The following is a 20,996-nucleotide window of genomic DNA, read 5'->3' on the forward strand; positions in this document are numbered from 1 at the left end:
TGAATTTTAGATGAATGGGAATAGGTGGGTATAGGCTTATAATTACTAGTTATGACCAAATAAAATTTAGAAGATGACTGCTGTTCAAACATGTTACAATCGGCAGGAAATTCCAAGTAATCTAAGTGTGTTATCTCAGACTGAAGTTGAAACAACCATGTAAATCATCCCCATAATCCACATTTATACTTCGTGGAAGATAAACAGAGGAAGAACAAATACAATCATGAGCTACATGTTACTCATCCCAAATATAATTCAAAAGGAAAAGACAGGCTTCTATCAACCAAAGAGCAGAGGAAGAATAACTAGCAAGACAAGACTAACAACTTCTCAAAGGACCTGCTCCCACTAGCTTCAAAAAAAAAAAAAAAAAGTGACTCTCCTAGTAGAATAATTCTCTTAGAAGATTATTAACAAGTGAAGACATCTAATAACCAGACTATTACTTCCCAAAGCCCACAAATCACGGAACAGCACGCTAGACTGAGCACAAACGGCAATCCTATAACCATTCCACAATGGGGGAAATAACTAAGGACCCTTGGTCCAGTCTGCTCCCACACTCATCAGTCCTGTTCTCAGGCTCAACACTGCGTGTAAAGAAATAGTCTCCCCCCAACTATGGGGTACCCTGTATAACAAGAATCACAACTTCTTCAACATAAACACTGATCACAGAGCACATTAACTTGGTGCAAGGTGGCACCACTAAGACTCCAAGGGGGGGAGTCTAACAGAAGACAGACGACCACAGAGGGCAGCTCTAGATCTGAGAAGGTTGATCCCCAAAACGGGACACACAGCCTGGAGGTCCCAGGGAGTGCCAGACACTCTCACATGATTATGTGACAGTAGAGATCCCTCACACATCTAAGGGGAGAGGGTCGAGGAGGAAAAGATGGGTGCACAGAAGCAAATTCTGTCAATATCCACCTGACACCAGCCAGGAGAGACATGCGCACTGCAGTCAGGAGAAGAGCTCTCTCCTGGGGACAGGGATATTTTATTCGCCTTGCCTGATAAATGCCTCTCACCTTTTGCTTTGAAGATACACTATAAAAAAAGAATACAGGGACGCCTGGGTGGCTCAGTTGGTTAAGCAGCTGCCCTCGGCTCAGGTCATGATCCCAGCGTCCGGGGATCGAGTCCCACATCCGGCTCCTTGCTCGGCAGGGAGCCTGCTTCTCCCTCTGCCACTGCCTGCCACTCTGTCTGCCTGTGCTCACTCTCTCTCCCTCTCTCTCTCTGACAAATAAATAAATAAAATCTTTTAAAAAAATAAATAAATAAATCAAGAATACAGTATTAACTGTCATTGCATTAAAATAAAAAAAAATAATAAAGTTATACTCTCAAATAATCTTCTGACACCTAAATTCAGCTTCCTAGACACGGTCATACTAGCAAACAAAGTATCCTGTATGGAGAAACAATTTTTACAAATATTAAAAAGGGATCGCCCATGTAATAACTCAGTAAGTCGGCATCTCCTTGTGATTTCAGTAAGTGCCAGTGTGACCAAGGTTTACCATTTCTGCTTATACAAACAACTCGCTCTTGAACCTGAGAGAGTGAAGATCACACAGGAAACAACTGTCCCACACTAGTGAACCTGTCAAAGAGCTTCTTCTACTTAGAGATGGCTGCCAAGTTAAATGCAGGACCTAATACAAGATCTGAGAAAGAACACGCACCAAACATAAGCTGAATAAACAAAGAATTTTTCCTAAAATGTAAACCAAAAGCTTTTAAATCATATACAACAGTTAAAATGTTTATTTCCAATGAGTTCAAGACACAAAATAAGTTTCTCTGTATAAAGTCACTAACTGTATATCATTTATTATCCATTTTCTCTATAGACCTTAATGACTCATCATACGATAAAAAATAAATAACATACGCCCCTTAAATAGAAAGCATACACTCTAACAACACTAAAGAAGCAATTTTTAAAAGGCCTTTCCAAAGGTAAGAAAGAGTTAAAAAAAAAAAAAAAAACTTTATTATACAACCCACCACCTCACCCTGAAACATTTTCTATCGCTTTTCTAATTTTTGTTGGCACAAGTTTTCTTTCCCTACTAATGATTGTATTTGTTTGAGGGAGGCAGTATGATGTAACTGAAAGAAGAGAAAGATAACCCTGATTTGGGATCCTGGCGCCAGGAATGACTCACTGTGAGACTGGGACAAGTCATTTAATCACTCTGGGTCTCAGCTTCTTTCTATGTAAAACAGTGTACTCCTATCTCATTTGTAAGGCTATAGGGAAGACTAAATGAAACACCATAAAAGAAATGCCTACACAATAAGTGCTCAGCAAAAGTTCTCTTCTCTTCCCTCTCCTACCCCATTCAGAACACAAATGATATTATCAGTGGACTTGAGATTTTCCCAGTATTCAACAGAGTAAATGATGCATAAATTGAAGCACAAAAAAACTTGATTATGAAAGAGTAAGAAGGGATAGCAGGAATAGAAGTCAGAAACTATAAATTCCCTATGTAAATTCTTGAATAAGGCAGGCATATGAAATAGTCATTTCTTCAACAATTAGAAAGTCAAGAAAAAATGTACCCAAGTACCAACTGCACAAGTAATAAACAGGTATGACCTGTAAAGTGGGTCCATTTGTGTCACGCTTGCACGGAACCACAAAGGCTTTAGCAGGAGAGAATTCATACTTGGGATCTAGGGGACGGATCAAACTAATGAAGGGGCTCTCCCTTGGGTAATCAGCTACCGCGGCAGTGGTAACTGGCTTCCTCCCCGACCTTTCCTCGCGGGTCTCCTCCACTAAGTATGCCCCCCACTAGGCCATTGATGAGGAAAACTTGTATTGCCCCAACTGTAGTCTTCTTGTCCTGTTACTCATCTCCACCCATTTTTCATATAAAAATTTAGGCTCAATGTTTAAAAAACATTTAATTGTATACCTGTAATAAGTTGTGCTGACTTGGGCGGTTATGGAAATAGATACTGACCTGTATGCCTGTATGTGTGCAGGCTAATTTTGTAAACTCAATACATCTGCCATCATTCACGTCCCAGAGACACATCTCTCTATAAAACAAAAATAGCTAACTTTAAATCGGATTTTTAGAAGTACTGTCAAAATTTGTCACAGTGCTTTAATATTAATCTTTCACTAAAACTGATATATTTCAGGGAAAAGTAGTGTATAATCATTATTGCTGTTTGTGAAAAATTCTGGTCCTCACTCACCATCCCAACCTCCCCTCCAAGCCGCCCATCCCCTCCTAGATCCACATTCTTTCTGGGCACAGGGTAGGACTGCACTTCCTGGCTCCCTTCTGGTTGGTAAAATCTTGTGAGTAGTTCTGGCCACAACTGACCCAAGGGCCTCCAGAACTTTCCTTCTCCCTCCATTCCAGACAGTGTCTGCTTCTGTCAGTGGTTGCTCCCTTCACCCTCAACCTCCAAGTAAGGATAATAGTGAAACAGAGCCCCAAATGATATACCAGGCTCAAGTGACAAAAACAAGAAATAAAGTGTTAATTTAAACCACCAGGATTTTCCATTAGTAATCAGCACAGCTAGAAAATTTAGCACAACACAAAGCAAAAATTGAGGTCAACTTCATTCCAAACCTATCTGAATTAAATGTAATATTCCAATTTTAATCCAGTATTTATTACACACATCTTATCAAGTATATAACAAAAAAACCTTCTACCTCAAACTAAAGATAGGACATCCAAAACTAGAAATAGCAATATGTTTCTGTCTTTTAAAGAAATAAGCTTTATTTAACAGAAATCAACATTAGGAAAATGAGTGATGCTAATATTCTCAGGGCTTTCTTCAAGATACCCTTTCAGGGACGCCTGGGTGGCTCAGTTGGTTGGACGACTGCCTTCGGCTCAGGTCATGATCCTGGAGTCCCGGGATCGAGTCCCGCATCGGGCTCCCAGCTCCACGGGGAGCCTGCTTCTCTCTCTGACCTTCTCCTCGTTCATGCTCTCTCTCACTGTCTCTCTCTCAAATAAATAAATAAAATCTTTAAAAAAAAAAAAAAGATACCCTTTCATATATTTCACATGGTATGAAACAATTTTTCAAAGGATGGTCAATCTTATTTAGAATATGCATGCTAATATGAATTATCATTTAATGGACCAAAAGGGTCTATATTTTTACCTGATGCTGCCTCTTCTTGTTATCATTACATAAGGTTCTTTATAAGTTCACAAATTATGGGGGATTAGTGGGGGAGGGAATAACTTCTTAGATATTTCTCTTCTAGGTCCCCAACTCCCCCCAATAACATATTATGTACATAATTTTCTATGTACCAGAAAAGTTTAAAACTCCTCATTCTGAACCCTACAACTATTATCTAATGATTTCTCTCTTTCTAAAGGCAAGTTATATTCTAAGACTCAGGAATATATAATTACCTTATGTATGAACATTAGTATATGAACTTTGCATGGCTTCATCTTCCAAATTTATGCTAGCCTATCCATCATTCAGTTGTCTGCCAACTTAGTAAAAAGACCATGGGCATTAGTGATCAAGCTTTAACTAATAAGGTATACTGAGTTTCTCAAAAGCAAGGCAAAAACATAATCATAAATTATGATAAAAGTATTACAAAGATCATTAATAAAGGTAAAACTCACATTTATAAAACCATATTCCAAATATCTTTAAGTTCAAACAACTGAAGCATTTATTTCAAAGATAATTCAAAAGAAAAAAATTCTCTATTCACTAATACACTGGTACTATTTGCAATAAAGACTTATGAGGAAAAAAGTGAATAAGAAATACTTGCCCACTTTCAGATGCACTCACGATATACTGTTTGTCGCTAGAAGCACAAGCTTTAGACAAACAGGTGATTGAGGCTGTGTGACCAAACAACAGTGCTCGAGGATTAACCTAGAAATACACAATATGTTGATATAAGTACCAAATTTTTAAAAATTAAATTTTAGAGGACTCCTGTGAAATGTTCAATATAAATATACAGATACTGATTTGAGAAGAATTGCTCAAAACACCAAAAACTGAGAGTAAACAAGTGACCCTCACCTATTTAATGCTCATAATCATCCTACCAGGTAAGTTCTGAAGTCAGAATTGGAGCACCAAAAGATAACACTGTTTGCTCAACACGTACAGGGAGTGACAGAGCTGGAGGTCAAACAAGGGCAGTCTTACGCACTAAGCTACAGTGTACTAAAGAATCAGATTAAGAATGTGAATCAGTAATAAAATAATTGAACCCCACTCATTTTTTAAATAATATGCTCATTGACCTGAAAACATATTTAGAGTCTCTAGATTAACACACTCAAAACTCAAAAAAAAATAGAGGATGGGCACTCTCCCAAATGCTGGTAGCAACATTAACTACCAGGAATGAAGAATGAGAAGAATGACCTTCACAGAGCAATGATTTAGTGACACAGTTTCTTACAGAAAAAATGGCTTAATACCCACTATTCTAAAATACTGGCAATCAGCCCCCAAATTTATCCACTTTGTTCCAAGTGACATGTTATTATTTCAGGTTACTTCAGAGCCTTAGGTTATTTCAGGATATATTTTTCAATTAAATATTTAATACATGCAAATAACATTTATAATATATGTACGTAAGACATAAAGAATACATTAAATAGCCACATACTCAATACCCAATTAAAAGAATAGAATATAACAAAGTCCCTTTGTACCCATCCTGGTGACCATTTTACAAACAATTTATCCTAATTTATTAGTAAAGCTAAACTGTTCAAAATTAAATATTCTACAGGAAGAGTACTGATACTGTTCTGGTATGTAACAACTGAAGAGATTTTCCAAATAAAATTCATTCTAGTCATCTTTCGTACAACTACAATTAAGAGAAAATTTCTATCTTTTTTTGCTTAGTTATATAATATGCCTTTTTTTCCTCAAAGGCTAAATTTCTATTTTAATTACCTAAGAATCAACCATTGTTTTTAGTTAGAATGGGCCTAGAAAATTTCCCATGCAGCCAAAATTTTCTCATACATCCAACCCCACCTCCATATAGAGATTCAGCAGTCTTCCACTAAAAACTATGCTCTTGGTCAATTATTTAATTTCTCCCAAGAAAATCAACTTAACCAAAGTTTTATTTCAAATGTACATGGCTTTGTTGGGAAATTCTACTTTCAGCCATACCAAGTACTAGAACTAGACTTTACTCCCACCATAATCTAGAAAAATAAAAAATGTTGAATGAAGTATAAACATCCCATGATCATCGTAATACAGACAATAAAATTTCTGACAAAATTCAGTATCCTTTCATAATTAAAAACTCTTAACAAAATGAATGTAGAAGGAATATACCTCAACTTTATAAAGGCAATATATGCCAGCTCACAGCTAACAACATACTCAACAGTGAAAAGCTGAAAGCCTTTCTTCTAAGATCAGGAATAAGACAAGAATATTCACTCTTGCTACTGCTACTCAACATAGTACTGGAAGTCTAAGCCAGAGCAATGAGGCAATAACTGCCTAAAAAATATTGCCAAAATAAATAAAAGGCATCCAAATCAGAAAAAAAGAAGTAAAATTTTCTCTGTTTGCAGATGACATGATCCTATATATCTTAAGGACTCCACCAAAACACTGCTAGAACTAATCAACAAATTGAGTAAAGTTGCAGGATACAGAATAAACATACAAAAATCAGTTGCATTTCTATACACTAACAACAAAATACCTAAAAGAGAAATTAAGAAAGTGATCACATTTAAAATAAAATAAAAAAGAATAAAATGCAGTTGACCCTTGTAAAAATAGAAATCTAGAAAAATCTAGAAAAAGACTACTGGAACCAAGAGTGAAGCAGAGAGCCTGCTTCCCTTTCTCTCTCTCTGCCTACTTGTGATCTCTCTCTCTGTCAAATAAATAAAATCTTAAAAAAAAAAAAAAAAACCCTTCAAAATACGAAAAAACAATAGTATCTCTAAATACTGACAAAGGGGGCGCCTGGGTGGCTCAAGTGGGTTAAAGCCTCAGCCTTCGGCTCAGGTCATGATCCCAGGGTCCCGGGATCGAGCCCCACATCGGGCTCTCTGCTCGGCGGGGAGCCTGCTTCCCCCCACTCTCTCTCTCTGCCTGCCTCTCTGCCTACTTGTGATCTCTGTCAAATAAATAAATAAAATTTTTTAAGTAAATAAATAAATAAATACTGACAATGAACATTTGTAAAATAAAACCAGAATATATGGCTTTGCCACCCATTTTCAGATGAAAGCAAAAAACAAACAAACAAAAAAAACAAAAAAACAAAAAACAACAATAACAAAAGAACTGTATAAATGAAACTGTATTTTCTTTTCTTTTCTTTTTAAAGATTTTATTTATTTACTTGACAGAGATCACAAGTAGGCAGAGAGGCAGGCAGAGAGAGAGAGGTGGAAGCAGGCTCCCTGTTGAATGAAGAGCCGATGCGGGGTCCGATTCCAGGACCCTGGGATCACGACCTGAGCTGAAAGCAGAAGCTTTAACCTACTGAGCCACCCAGATGCCGCTGAAACTATATTTTCAACTTTATCTTCGTTAAGTACAAAGTCAACTAAAAATAGAAAAGTTTAATATTTTCATAAATCAACATGTTTCTTTAATGAACAGAAATGTATTCAATTCATTATATAGAAGTTTTCTAGAATTTAAAGAAAGAAAAAGATGGCTTTAACAAATTGCTCTGAATGAACACATATATTAAAGTCAAGAACCAAGCCAATTTTTATTTAGCCTTCTTTTACCCTGGATAAACAATCCAATTCCCTTAATATCTTTCAAAAGATCTACTTCTCTCTTAGCCCCACTCCTGCCCCCCAACACTCCTCACACCCCCCACTTTTTTCCCTCTTACTTGAATTTAAATAAATATAACACTCTAGTAAAATCTATGCAGCAAAATTCGTTAAAGAATTGTTTCTAAGCTCTCATAAGTGAGTCTTACTGCTTGTAATCATTCCAGTAAAATGTGTGTGGTTTTTTTTCTCTTCACGACTACACTGATGATTCATATTTAGTTCGCTATCAATTCTGAAGGTGAATCACATTTCATGACACTTCTCAGCTACTTTTCAACATGTATACCTAGGCTTTACATGTCATTCAAGTGTGTGAATTTTTCCAGCTCTAGCTGTTCTATGCCGACGTGTATACCTAAGAGCAACAAACACATATGCCCACACGAAAACTCATAAACAAATATGCACAGCAGCATTATTCTGTAAGGCCAAAATGCAACAACCCAAATGCCCATTAACTGATAAATTTAGTATACTCGTGCAATGGAATATTACTTGGTCATTTTAAAAAAATGAAACATTGACACACGCTACGATACAGATGAACTTTGAAAATACTATAGTAAGTGAAAAAAGCCAGTCACAAAAACCCACATATCATTACATGTATATGAAATGCCCAGAACAGGTAAACCTACAGAGGAGTTATATTTGGGATATGGGATATTTATCATATCAAATTAACATCCTTACATATATTGCACATTCTAAAAAGAGATAGAAAACAGATTGGTGGTTGCCTTGGGAGGAAATGGGGGTATTGGGAATGATATCTAAAGATTACAGGTATGTTTCTGAGGTAATGAAAATGTTATAAAATTGACTCTGGTAATGTACACTCTACTTATTTATTTTTTTTTAAGATTTTATTTATTTATTTGAGAGGCAGAGATCACAGGCAGGCAGAGAGAGAGAGGAAGAAGCAGGCTCCCTGCCGAGCAGAGAGGCAAATGTGGGGCTCCATCCCAGGACCCCGGGATCATGACCTGAGCCAAAGGCAGAGGCTTTAACCCACTGAGCCACCCAGGCGCCCCTACACTTTATTTTTTTAATTCAATTTATTTAAACTAAAGAAACAAAAAACAAAAATAATTCACCCATTTTTCCCACCCCTACTCTTACCTCTTGCAACTGTTCACTATGAGCTTCATTCTAAATATATATATATTTTTTTTTTCAGATTTCACATATAAGAGAGATCATACAGTATTTGTCTTTCTCTGTCTGACTTATATCACTTAGCATGATGCCCTCTGAGGTCTATCCACATCCCAAATGGTAGGATTTCATTCTTTTTTATGGTTGAATAGTATTTCTAGATGTGTGCGCATGCGCGCGTGCATGTGTGTGTGTATGACACAATTTCTTTAAATGAGTGAATTGTACAGTATGTGAATTTTATCTCAATAAGGCTGTAACAAAAACAAGAAATATTACTTAAAAGATCAACCTGCCTGCCCTATATTCCGTGCTGGCTACCACCCCATTTTCTCTATTACCCTTTACAGAAAAATCCCTGGGGAAAATTGCCAGAGAGGGAAATTAAAAATATGGGGGGAAAGGAGAATAAATCCTGAGGTGTTATAACTAGAATTGGAGATACTAGTCTATTTATTAATTATAACTAGAATTGAAGTGTGTGTGTGTGTGTGTGTGTGTGTGTGTGTGTGTTATTCCCAACTCCTACTCCCCTAGTCTGTCCACTGTGAAGGCCTAGGAGCACAACACCCTGGGCACTCCACAGTAGGAAAGAATGGCATATATACAACTAAATTTATGCTTTATAAAAAGTTTTGCTCTCTTCGAGACATTTATCCTAGAAGGTATAAATGTCCAAAACTATTTTTTAATTCTTTTTTGGAAGCTTGCTTCAGTATTTGGATAAACACCTTTTGAAAAGTTTTAAATATAACATATTAAGCCACTTAGGGTAAATATAACAACTGAAAATAACCAAAAACCAGCAGAAGTCAATTCTGATGAATACTACAAATTATCAACCTGCATAAAAGCAATTTGAATCAAAACATATTTCACAGAAAATATATTACGAGGGCAAGTATTACTCTGGGACTATTGTTTTCTCTTAAGAAGCTCCTTGTGTCTAAAACATACAATAGGCATTTCAAATACTCACTTCTAATTCTATCGAAAGATCCCAGAGACATATTTGTCCGTCATGGCATCCAGTTACAATTGTGGTCCCGTCATCTGTTAAAAGTACTGCTGAGATGCAATGTGTTGGTGCTTTGCGACCCCAAAGAACGATGGGTAGGACAAGGCTGTTTCCTGCCATTGTGTTTTCAAACCTGGAAAAAGAATAACGTCAAATATTACAATAATTCCTTCTAAAACATACATTTGCATTATGAATCCAAGTTGAGCGTCCTAAGTGCCAAAAATTCTCCTGAATATATATGATATATATATATATATGATACACCTCTATGAAAATACATAAAATTTCATTTTATATATATATACAAATCTAATTAAAATCTTAGTTAAGATTTTACAATAAATCATGCAGCAAGTACTATGGTCATGCCTCTTTCACAGATAGAGACACTGAGTCTGAAAGAGTCAGAAGGTGAAAAGCAAAGTAATGGAGCCCAAATCAAAAGCCAGGAGGCCTGACTTCGAAACCTAAGATCTTATTCACTCTGCTATGCTACCAGTGACATATAAGGTCTAGAAATTTGTTAGGTCTCCAAACCAGTAATAGATGCCAATGTCTAAGAAAAACTCAGTGTTGTTTCACAGTGTGCTAAACATTAAAGAGGATGTTCAGTGGAAAACTCAATCAACTATATTTACTACAAACTTATTATGTCTCAAGATCATCAATGTCTTTTACTGTAAATTCTGAAACTTCAGGGAAAAGGATTTCTCTTTAAGTGTATATGGGAGTACAGGAGAGCACAAATACAAGGAATTATTCTTCATATGACAAATCTAGATCTAGTTGGTGAAACAACCAGATTTAAGTGTTATAAACTGTATGGCTAAAAACTAAATACTAGTTAAGGGAAGTTAGAGAGAAATGAAGAATGGAATAATCAAATAGGGCTCCACAAAAGACTGCCAGATCCTATGAGACACTAGGGGGTCACCTATAGGGCTTGACAAATGGTCAATCAGAAGTGGTCACTGTAGTGATTTTTTCTGCCCCAAATTTTTAAGTGACAACAAATGATGTATGTATAATCATACACCTTTTAGAATGCTAAGACGGTTCCATGAAATTTTCAGAAATACTTAAAGGAATAACCATTTTCTGTGAAGAAAACTAGTTTGATAGCCATGATCTTATTGTTAGCTGCTTCCAACAAGACTTCTTGAAACTACTACCTCACTTAAAAAAGAAAAAAATAAATAAAAACTAAAACTAAAGTCGCTATTAAAGAATAGTCACTGGGTGAGGTGCCCGAGCAGTTCAGACAGTTAAGCATCCCAGGCTTTTGGGTTCATCAAAATCAAAAGCTTCTGCACAGCAAAGGAAACAGTCAAAAAAACAAAGAGGCAACCCACGGAATGGGAGAAGATATTTGCAAATGACAGTACAGACAAAAGGTTGATATCCAGGACCTATAATGAACTCCTCAAACTCAACACACACGTAACAGGCAAACATATCAAAAAATGGGCAGAAGATATGAAAAGACACTTCTCCAATCAAGACATACAAATGGCTATCAGACACATGAAAAAATGTTCATCATCATTAGCCCTCAGGGAGATTCAAATTAAAACCACATTGAGATATCACCTTACACCAGTTAGAATGGCCAAAATTAACAAAACAGGAAACAACATGTGTTGGAGAGGATGTGGAGAAAGGGGAACCCTCTTACACTGTTGGTGGGAATGCAAGTTGGTGCAGCCTCTTTGGAGAACAGTGTGGAGATTTCTCAAGAAATTAAAAATAGAGCTTCCCTATGACCCTGCAATTGCACTCCTGGGTATTTACCCCAAAGATACAGATGTCGTGAAAAGAAGGGCCATCTGTACCCCAATGTTTATAGCAGCAATGGCCACAGTCGCCAAACTATGGAAAGAACCAAGATGCCCTACAACGGATGAATGGATAAGGAAGATGTGGTCCATATACACTATGGAGTATTATGCCTCCATCAGAAAGGATGAATACCCAACTTTTGTAGCAACATGGACGGGACTGGAAGAGATTATGCTGAGTGAAATAAGTCAAGCAGAGAGAGTCAATTATCATATGGTTTCACTTATTTGTGGAGCATAACAAATAGCATGGAGAACAAGGGGTGTTAGAGAGGAGAAGGGAGTAGGGGTAAATTGGAAGGGGAGGTGAACCACGAGAGACTATGGACTCTGAAAAACAATCTGAGGGGTCTGAAGTGGCGGGGGGGTGGGAGGCTGGGGTACCAGGTGGTGGGTATTATAGAGGGCACGGATTGCATGGAGCACTGGGTGTGGTGAAAAAATAATGAATACTGTTTTTTCTGAAAATAAATAAATTGAAAAAAAAAAAAAAAAAAACTAAAGTCGCTATTAAAGAATAGTCACTGGGTGAGGTGCCCAAGCAACTCAGACAGTTAAGCATCCCAGGCTTTTGGGTTTTTTTAATTATTTATTTATTTATTTATTTATTTATTTTTATTGACATATAATGTATTATTAGCCCCAGGAGTACAGGTCTGTGACTTGTCAGGCTTACACACTTCACAGCACTCATCATAGCACATACCCTCCCCAATATCCATAACCCCACCACCCTCTCCCTAGCCCCTCCGCCTGGCAACCTTCAGTTTGTTTTGTGAGATTGAGAGTCTGCTATGGTTTATCTTCCTCCTGATCCCATCTTGTTTCATTTTTCCTTCCCTACCCCCCAAACCCCCAACATTGTCTCTCAAATTCCTCTTATCAGGGAGATCATATGATAATTGTCTTTCTTTCTCTGATTGATTTATTTTGCTAAGCATAATACCCTCTAGTTCCATCCACGTCACGGCAAATGTAAAGATTTCATTTCTTCTGATGGCTTCACAGTATTCCATTGTGTGTGTATATGTGTATATATGTATATACACACACATACATACATACATACTTACCACATCTTCTTTATTCATTCATCTGTTGATGTTGATGGACATCTAGGTTCTTTCCATAGTTGGGCTATTGTGGACATTGCTGCTATAAATATTCAGGTGCACGTGCCCCTTCGGATCACTACGTTTGTATCTTTAGGGTAAATACCCAGGAGCGCAATTGCTGGTTCATTGCGTAGCTCTATTTTCAACTTTTTGAGGAACCTCCATGCTGTTTTCCAGAGTTGCTGCACTAGCTTGCATTCCCACGAACAGTGTAGGAGGGTTCCCCTTTTCTCCGCATCCTCGCCAGCACCTGTCATTTCCTGACTTGTTAATTTTAGCCATTCTGACTGGTGTGAGGTGGTATCTCATTGTGGTTTTGATTTGTATTTCCCGGATGCTGAGTGATGTGGAGCTCTTTTTCATAAAGCATCCACTCTTCATTTCAGCTCAGGTCATGATCTCAGGGTCCTGGGATTAAGCCCTGCATTGGGCTCAGCCGTGGAACCTGCTTAAAATTCTCTCTCTCCCTCTCCCTCTGCCCCTTCCTTCCTCATGCACTTACACTCTCTCTCTACCATGCCATTTTCTCTGTTACCTTTTACAAGAAAAATCCCTGAAGAATACTGCCAGAGCGGAAGGTTAAAAATATTGGGGGGGTGGGGGAGGAGAATAAATGCTGAGGTGTTCTACTAGAATTGGAGGTATTAGTGTGGGGGAAAAAAAAACTCACTGGAAAGAAAATGAGGCAAGTAAAAACTCTAAAAATCTATATTACTTAAATCTTTTATTTTTTATTAGAATACATTACTTTCATCACTTTGCATCCCCCAAAACTTCACTTTTTGCTACTAGTAAAAGGGATGTACTTAAGGAAAAAATTTCAAGTTCACTTCCTATTAATATAACCTTATATATATATATCGTGTCCACCATTTCATAGGCTACCACAACACAATTATTTCCATTTCTTTTTTTGTGTATTTCTATTTGATATCAGAAAATGAAACAAAGCACTGAACCAATCTTAATAAAACAGGTACAGCACGTTTCCTGGCTGAAAAACATACCCAACAACGACTTTCTCAAAAAGGGAATCTGGAAGAAGTTCATTTTTCCATGTTGAAAACATTCAGTATTAAATTATATCACCCAAAGATTTCTCTCAATTAAATAAGCTCACAGCACTGAAGACAATATGGTAGGATCTGGAAAGAACACCATTTCTCTATATTTGAGGAGACATATTCAGTGCATATTGTTTTGCTTAAAGAAAATCCAATATAGGGATTCAGGACTAAGGAATATGTGTGCTATGGGGAGATGGGCCTGCTCTGATGCAAAAGGAAAGAGCATTCAGGTATTTGAGTGAATAGGCAACTCAAGGAAACCTAGAAGAATAATGCATTTCATAGCCCCTAAAACAAGTGAAAGTAATCATCCGTAATATGACAAAGGCATATATCATTAGAAAACATATCAATCTCTAACTCAAATTTTCCAGAAACTAAAATAATTATGAAGATTTAGAAGAAAAACAAATACCCCACATCCCCCCAGTCAACAAGTCAACAAGAATCTGAGAGGAATTCTCATTAAGGGCAATGAAGGATTTTCATAGAGAACTGTATTAGTTTCCTAAGGTTGACACGACCACAAACTGAATAGCTTTAACAACAGAATGTATTGTCTCACAGTTCTTGAGGCTTCAAATCTGAAATCAGATTAGGCAGGGTTCACTGTGAAGGGAAGAATCTACTCCAGGCCCTTCTCCTTGCTTGTAGAAGGCCATCTCCATGCTCGTATGGCATTCTCCCTGTGGGCACATCTGTCTCTGCTCATCTGTCTCCAAATTTCCCCCCTTTTAATAAGGACATCAGTTATACTGGATTAGGACCCATCTTGATAATCTCATTTTAGCTTGATGACCTCCATTAAAACCCTACCTATGTCCAAATCAGGTCACATTCTGAGGTACTGGAAGTTAGAATTTCAACATATGAATTTTAGGGGAGCACACCTCAACCCACAACAGGAATATATCCTTTTAAAGAATATAACCTGGGGCGTCTGGGTGGTCAGTCAGCTAAGCATCTGCCTTTGGCTCAGGTCATGATCCTGGGACCCTGAGATGGGAGCCCCACGTCAGGCTCCCTGCTCGGCAGGGAGTTTGTTTCTCCCTCTCCCTCTGCCTGCCCCCAGGCCCACGTGCGTGTGTGCGTGTTCTCTCTCTCTCTCAAATAATAAAATCTTTGAAAAAAAAAAAGAAGAACAACATAACCTAAAACTAATTAATTATCCAAAAAGCAATTATCCCTCAGGAAATAAAAAATAAGAATTTCACTATGTCTTTTCCAGGAGATACTACATCAGCTAGTTAACTGCATATCTGAGGAAAAAGTAAGAAATTCTGTCTAACAAAGGTAAGGAGTTACCATCTTCTGTCTTACATTGGGGACGGGGGCAGCGGGAACCAGACTCCAAAATTCACTGCTATATTTCAATGAAAATTAGACAGTAAAAACTAACCTGTCCTAACCTATATATATATATGGATATGTGTGTGTGTGTGTGTGTGTGTGTGTGTGTGTATAAAACATACCCTTGTCAAAGGTCCTTAAATTATGCCCAGTGTTATTTCTCGGCTGGTATACTAAAAGATCTAAATAGGGGTGCCTGGGTGGTTCAGTGGGTTAAGCCTCTGCCTTTGGCTGAGATCATGAGCTCAGGGTCCTGGGATCAAGGCCCCCATCAGGCTCTCTAATCAGCTCTCTGCTCCCCCCTCTCTCTCTGCCTGCCTCTGCCTACTTGAGATCTTTCTGTCAAATAAATAAATAAAATCTTTAAAAAAAAAAAAAAAAGATCTAACCATAAAGTACCTGTTTGGGGACGTTTGGTTTTTTGTTTTGTTTTGTTTTAGATTTTATTATTTATTTGAGAGAGAGAGCGAGAGAGCCCAAGCACTGGGAGTGTCAGTGAGAGAAGAATGCTCCCCACTGAGCAGGGACCCTGATGCAGGGCTCCATCCCAGGACCCTGAGATCATGACCTGAGCCGAAGGCAGACGCTTAACTGACTGAGCCACCCAGACGCCCCTAGAAAGTGCCTGTTAAGTGAAATATTTAGAAGGTAAATAATCACAAAGAATACCTGAAATGAAACATGAAAGTGTAGTGGGACTCAGAATCAGTAGCTGCTATGGATGTCTTACTGCTGGGATTAGGGTGGTTCCAATCAAATACAGAATAAACAGAAACAACTTCTAAGTAAATAATAATCAAAAGGGCTTAGTGGTCAAACGGAAGATGGTATTGAGAAAAACCAGGTACATACAGTTTCAGATTATGGCTGGGCCAGTGGGGCGGGGGCGGAGACAAAGTCCTACCTATAAGACTCATGTGGAGAAGTAAACTTGTGCTCCTGGGTCTCGGATATTAAAACTTCCTGGATATGAGGTTATTAAGTCAAAGTTGGGGGCAGACTGTGGAGAAATGGGCTTGGGGGAATGTTCAAAAGTTGGAGGCAGAGAAGACCCGTCAAAGACATTTTGACACTGGCTCTGCTCTCTCTTGCCAGACATGGAGACATCCTTAATGATGCTGGGTTAGTTCAAAAAATAAAGAGCGCTCAGGCTTTACAACACTTCCTTACCCTACACTAGACTTTTTGTGTCTAGCTAGTCCTGCTGAATTTATAAGAGAATTCAAGAAATTTCCACATCCAAAGAACACATCAATATTTCCTTTCAGCATTGAAGTGTGCTAGTTCTTACTTTCAAGATTCCTTTGGATATTCTAGGTCCTCTTAACTTCCACACAAATTGAAAGATCAGCTTGTAAATGTCTGCAGAAAAGCCTGATGAGGGACGCCTGGGTGGCTCAGTTGGTTGGACGACTGCCTTCGGCTCAGGGCATGATCCTGGAGTCCCAGGATCGAGTCCCACATCAGGCTCCCAGCTCCATGGGGAGTCTGCTTCGCTCTCTGACCTTCTCCTCGCTCATGCTCTCTCTCACTGTCTCTCTCTCTCAAATAAATAAATAAAATCTTTAAAAAAAAAAAAAAAAAAAGAAAAGCCTGATGAGTCATGATTATGCCTAGAGCTGCATCAAATTCATGTATCAATCTGAGGAGGACTGAGTCTTCCAGTTTCAGTGAAATATTACTAGTGCAAAAGTGTATTCTAAAAGCAATCTTACTGGGGACACCTGGGTGGCTCAGCTGGTTAAGCGTCTGCCTTCAGCTCAGGTCATGATTTCAGAGTCCTGGGATAGAGCCCTCAGTTGGGCTCCCGCTCAGTGGGAGTCATCGTCCCCCCCCCCCCACCCCTGCTCTCTCTCTCACTCAAATAAATAAAACCTTTTAAAAAATAAATAATGGAATCTTACTTCTTAAAGGAATGTACGGTCAAAGTAGCACATGCGACTTCTTTTTTTTTTTTTTTTAAAGATTTTATTTATTTATTTGAGAGAGAGACAGTGAGAGAGAACATGAGGGAGGAGAAGGTCAGAGAGAGAAGCAGACTCCCCATGGAGCTGGGAGCCTGATGCAGGACTCGATCCCAGGACTCCGGGATCATGACCTGAGCCGAAGGCAGTTGTCCAACCAACTGAGCCACCCAGGCGTCCCCACATGCGACTTCTTGATAAGATTTCACCACTCTTATTTATCACTTTTTTGAGAGAGTAACACTTTTCTTCTAGAAAATAAAAAGTTTAATAGAGAACAAACTGACGGTTACTAGACAGAGGTGGATGGGCAGATGGGTAAAATAGCTGATGGGAATTAAGGAGTATACTTGTGATGACTACCAGGTAATGTATGGACATGATGAATCACTATACTGTACACTTAGAACTAATCACACTGTATGTTAACTAACTGGTATTTAAATAAAAATTTAAAAAAATGAATTACATGGAAGAAAGAACAAAAAAAAATTTATTTTCTCCTTAAAGTACAAACATCTATTCACCAGCGACAAGGAAGAAACACTGTGAGGTATGTGTATTAAATACATATTTATATATAAATAAAATTAATGCCATATACACTAAAATGAACATGTACCTAATGTAGGAACACTTTTAATTTTGACAAGCTTTTTTAAGGTACAGTAACATGTTCTCCATTGAAACAAATTATTCTTGGAACACAGATACTACTAACCTTTCTTAAGAGCTTACAATTCCCTTTAGCATACAGAATAAACACATTCTATTCATGAAAATTTGAGAGACTATGAGATTCTAACTTGAATTTCTGAATCAAAGAAAAGACATATTATTTTTAGTACTTCTTTTGACTAGATACAGTACAATGAGTATTAACTCCTTAAAACCTAGAAATCTGGTTATGGTGTAATAATTAATGGGAATTTCTTGAAACATCTACTGAAGAAACTATCATTATAAAGAAATGATCTTGGGGCACCTGGGTGGCTCAGTTAACTGAGCACCTGATTCCTGGTGTTAGCTCAGGTCATGATCTCATAGGTCATGGGATCCAGCCCCGCAACAGGCTCCCACTCAGTGGAAAGTCTGCTTGAAGATTCTCCCTCTCTGCCCTTCTCCTCACTCTCATACACACAGCGCGTGTTCCCTCTGTAATAAATAAATCAATCTTGGGGCACCTGGGTGGTTCAGTGGGCTAAAGCCTCTGCCTTCAGTTCAGGTCATGATCCCAGGGTCCTGGGATCAAGCCCCACATCGGGCTCTCTGCTCTGCGGGGAGACTGTTTCCCTTCCTCTCTCTCTGCCTGCCTCTCTGCCTACTTGTGATCTCTGTCTGTCAAGTAAATGACTAAAATCTTAAAAAATAAATAAATAAATCTTTAGAAAAAATAAAGAAACATGATCTATAAGATGCTTTCTATAATTTAGTCACTGGTATTTATTTAATAACCTCGGCCATTTTAGAGACTCATTCATTACCTTACACTGAGACAGAGAGTCTTTCCTTCCATGGTACTTGTCACTTACAACCAAACCAATGGATGGCCTGTGAATTACCTAAAATTTCACATAATCCTCAATCACTAGGCTATAGACATTTGGGTTTTTGTTTTTGTTTTTTTTTTACCCCCCCAACCTTTGGGTTTTCAACATATTTTTTTTTCTCTCATGCTTTTTGGTGTAATAAAGTCTTCTAGATCTATCTGACCCTATATACCATGTGAATATATAGCTTAGATAAAAGAACAGAGAAGAAATCAAAGGAACAGGATAAGATATCTTTAGTTCATTATATGAGCACTGTATGTGCGAACACTCTTAATACAAGGAAATATATACAGGAAAAAAATTAGAATCTCAGTCCATCAAAAATACAAATGCTTCAAAACATTTTTTTTTAACATATAATGTATTTGTTTCAGGGGTACTTGTCTGTGAATCATCAATCTTACATGATTCACAGCACTTACCACAGCACATACCCTCCCCAATGTCCATAACCCAACCACCCTATCCCTCCCCTCCACCCCAGTAACCCTCAGTTTGTTTCCTGAGATTAAGAGTCTCTTATGGTTTGTCTCCTTCCGTCTTGTTTCATTTTTCCCTCCCTTCCCCCCACTACCCCCCAACCATGCCTCTCAAATTCCCCATATCAGAGAGATCATATAATTGTCTTTTTCTGATTTACTTATTTCGCTCAGCATAATGCCCTCTAGTTCCATCCACATCATTGCAAATGGCAAGATTTCATTTTCTGATGGCTGCATAGTATTCCATTGTATAAATATATACCACATCTTCTTTATCCATTGCTGATGGACATCTAAGTTTCTTCCACACTTTGGTTATTGTGGACATTGCTGCTATAAACCTTTGGGTGCATGTGTCCCTTTGGATCACTACATTTGTATCTTTCGGGTAAATACCCAGTAATGCGATTGCTGGGTCGTAAGGTGTAATTTTAGAAAAGCCACCAAAGGCACTAATGAGATAACACAAAATAAAGGATACCCTGGCTTACGATACTAGACTATCACAGTCAAATACCTCCAAGAAGAATTGACTGAGGCTTCCACCTGGTAACTGAGTCTAAGTGACTGATTAAAACAACAAATGGGCAAATTAGCCAGGACCTAACCCTATAATTGGGCAGGACACAGGAACTTAAGTTTGAATTTCTTCAAACTGAGTAACAGATAAGCCAAGACACTCTAAAATGGGCACCACACGGGGAGTTAAGAGGAATTTAAATACAGAGTATGCAGTTTTCCAACCATCATCATTCAACTGCTCTATTAATTAGCTAATAATCCATTCCTTGTTTACAACACTATCGTCTAGTGTATAAAGGGAGTTAAACATGTTCCAAAAAAGTTTTATATTAAATGGGAATGAAACAAGTCCTGGAATACGATTGAGATTTTTAAAAATTCCTATTTTCATGGAAAAGGCCCAAAGCAAAAGTGATTGAACAAATTATTAATATGATATGTCATATTAATGATATAACTTTAATAGAAACTCTGAAGAAAATTATCTAACTCCCCAAAATATTGTGTACAATATATTCATATTTTGCCACTAATATATCAAAGAAAAATGTTAGCTTTCAAATTATAAATAGACAGGGGCTAAGACTAGATGCCTCTAGAAGCAGAAGAATAAGGGGAAGGCTCCATAGCTCAGGGGTTAGAGCACTGCTCTTGTAGAAGCAGAAGAATACTAGAAATGCTCAATTTTCATTCATGTTTGTAACAAAATCATGCTTAAAATTAAATTGAGATTGGTTATTAAATAAAATTAACAGATCAAGCTTCACAGTCAGTATCAGGAATCCTAGATGCTACCACTCACTGTGCCACTAATCATGCAGTCTTTGATCATACCAATTCTAAAGCTTCTCCCTAAGACTTATTTACAAAATTAATTTTGAATCCTTTTGAAGTCAAAAAAATCAAAGAGCAAGGATCTCAATGTCTACCTCTAAGTCATCTCAGGTGGTTGCTTTAATTTCATGTATTTCTCTATTTCAATGAATCTCCTCTATTTCTCATTCTGTATAGAAATATAACTGTACTTCAGTCAACAACAATAAAAATAATCATAACCAAACAAACTTAACAATCAGAACTGTATT

General features: G+C 37.7%; 1 protein-coding gene across 3 annotated transcripts in view; it reads right to left on the reverse strand.

Annotated features, from left to right (window-relative positions):
• WDR7 (WD repeat domain 7) overlaps positions 1-20,996 on the reverse strand; it is a 367,702-nt gene that overhangs the window by 330,174 nt on the left and 16,532 nt on the right. For all 3 annotated transcript variants that reach the window (XM_044242906.1, XM_044242905.1, XM_044242907.1), the window contains exons 2-4: positions 9,979-10,150; positions 4,808-4,914; positions 2,991-3,069 (exon numbers count right to left, since the gene is read on the reverse strand). In XM_044242906.1, coding sequence (XP_044098841.1) covers positions 2,991-3,069; positions 4,808-4,914; positions 9,979-10,137 — 345 coding nt within the window. In that variant the 5' untranslated portion in view covers positions 10,138-10,150. The remainder of the gene's footprint in view (positions 1-2,990; positions 3,070-4,807; positions 4,915-9,978; positions 10,151-20,996) is intronic.

The sequence above is a fragment of the Neovison vison genome, chromosome 3, assembly GCF_020171115.1.
Source record: "Neovison vison isolate M4711 chromosome 3, ASM_NN_V1, whole genome shotgun sequence".
NCBI classification, from domain to species: Eukaryota; Metazoa; Chordata; class Mammalia; order Carnivora; family Mustelidae; genus Neogale; species Neogale vison.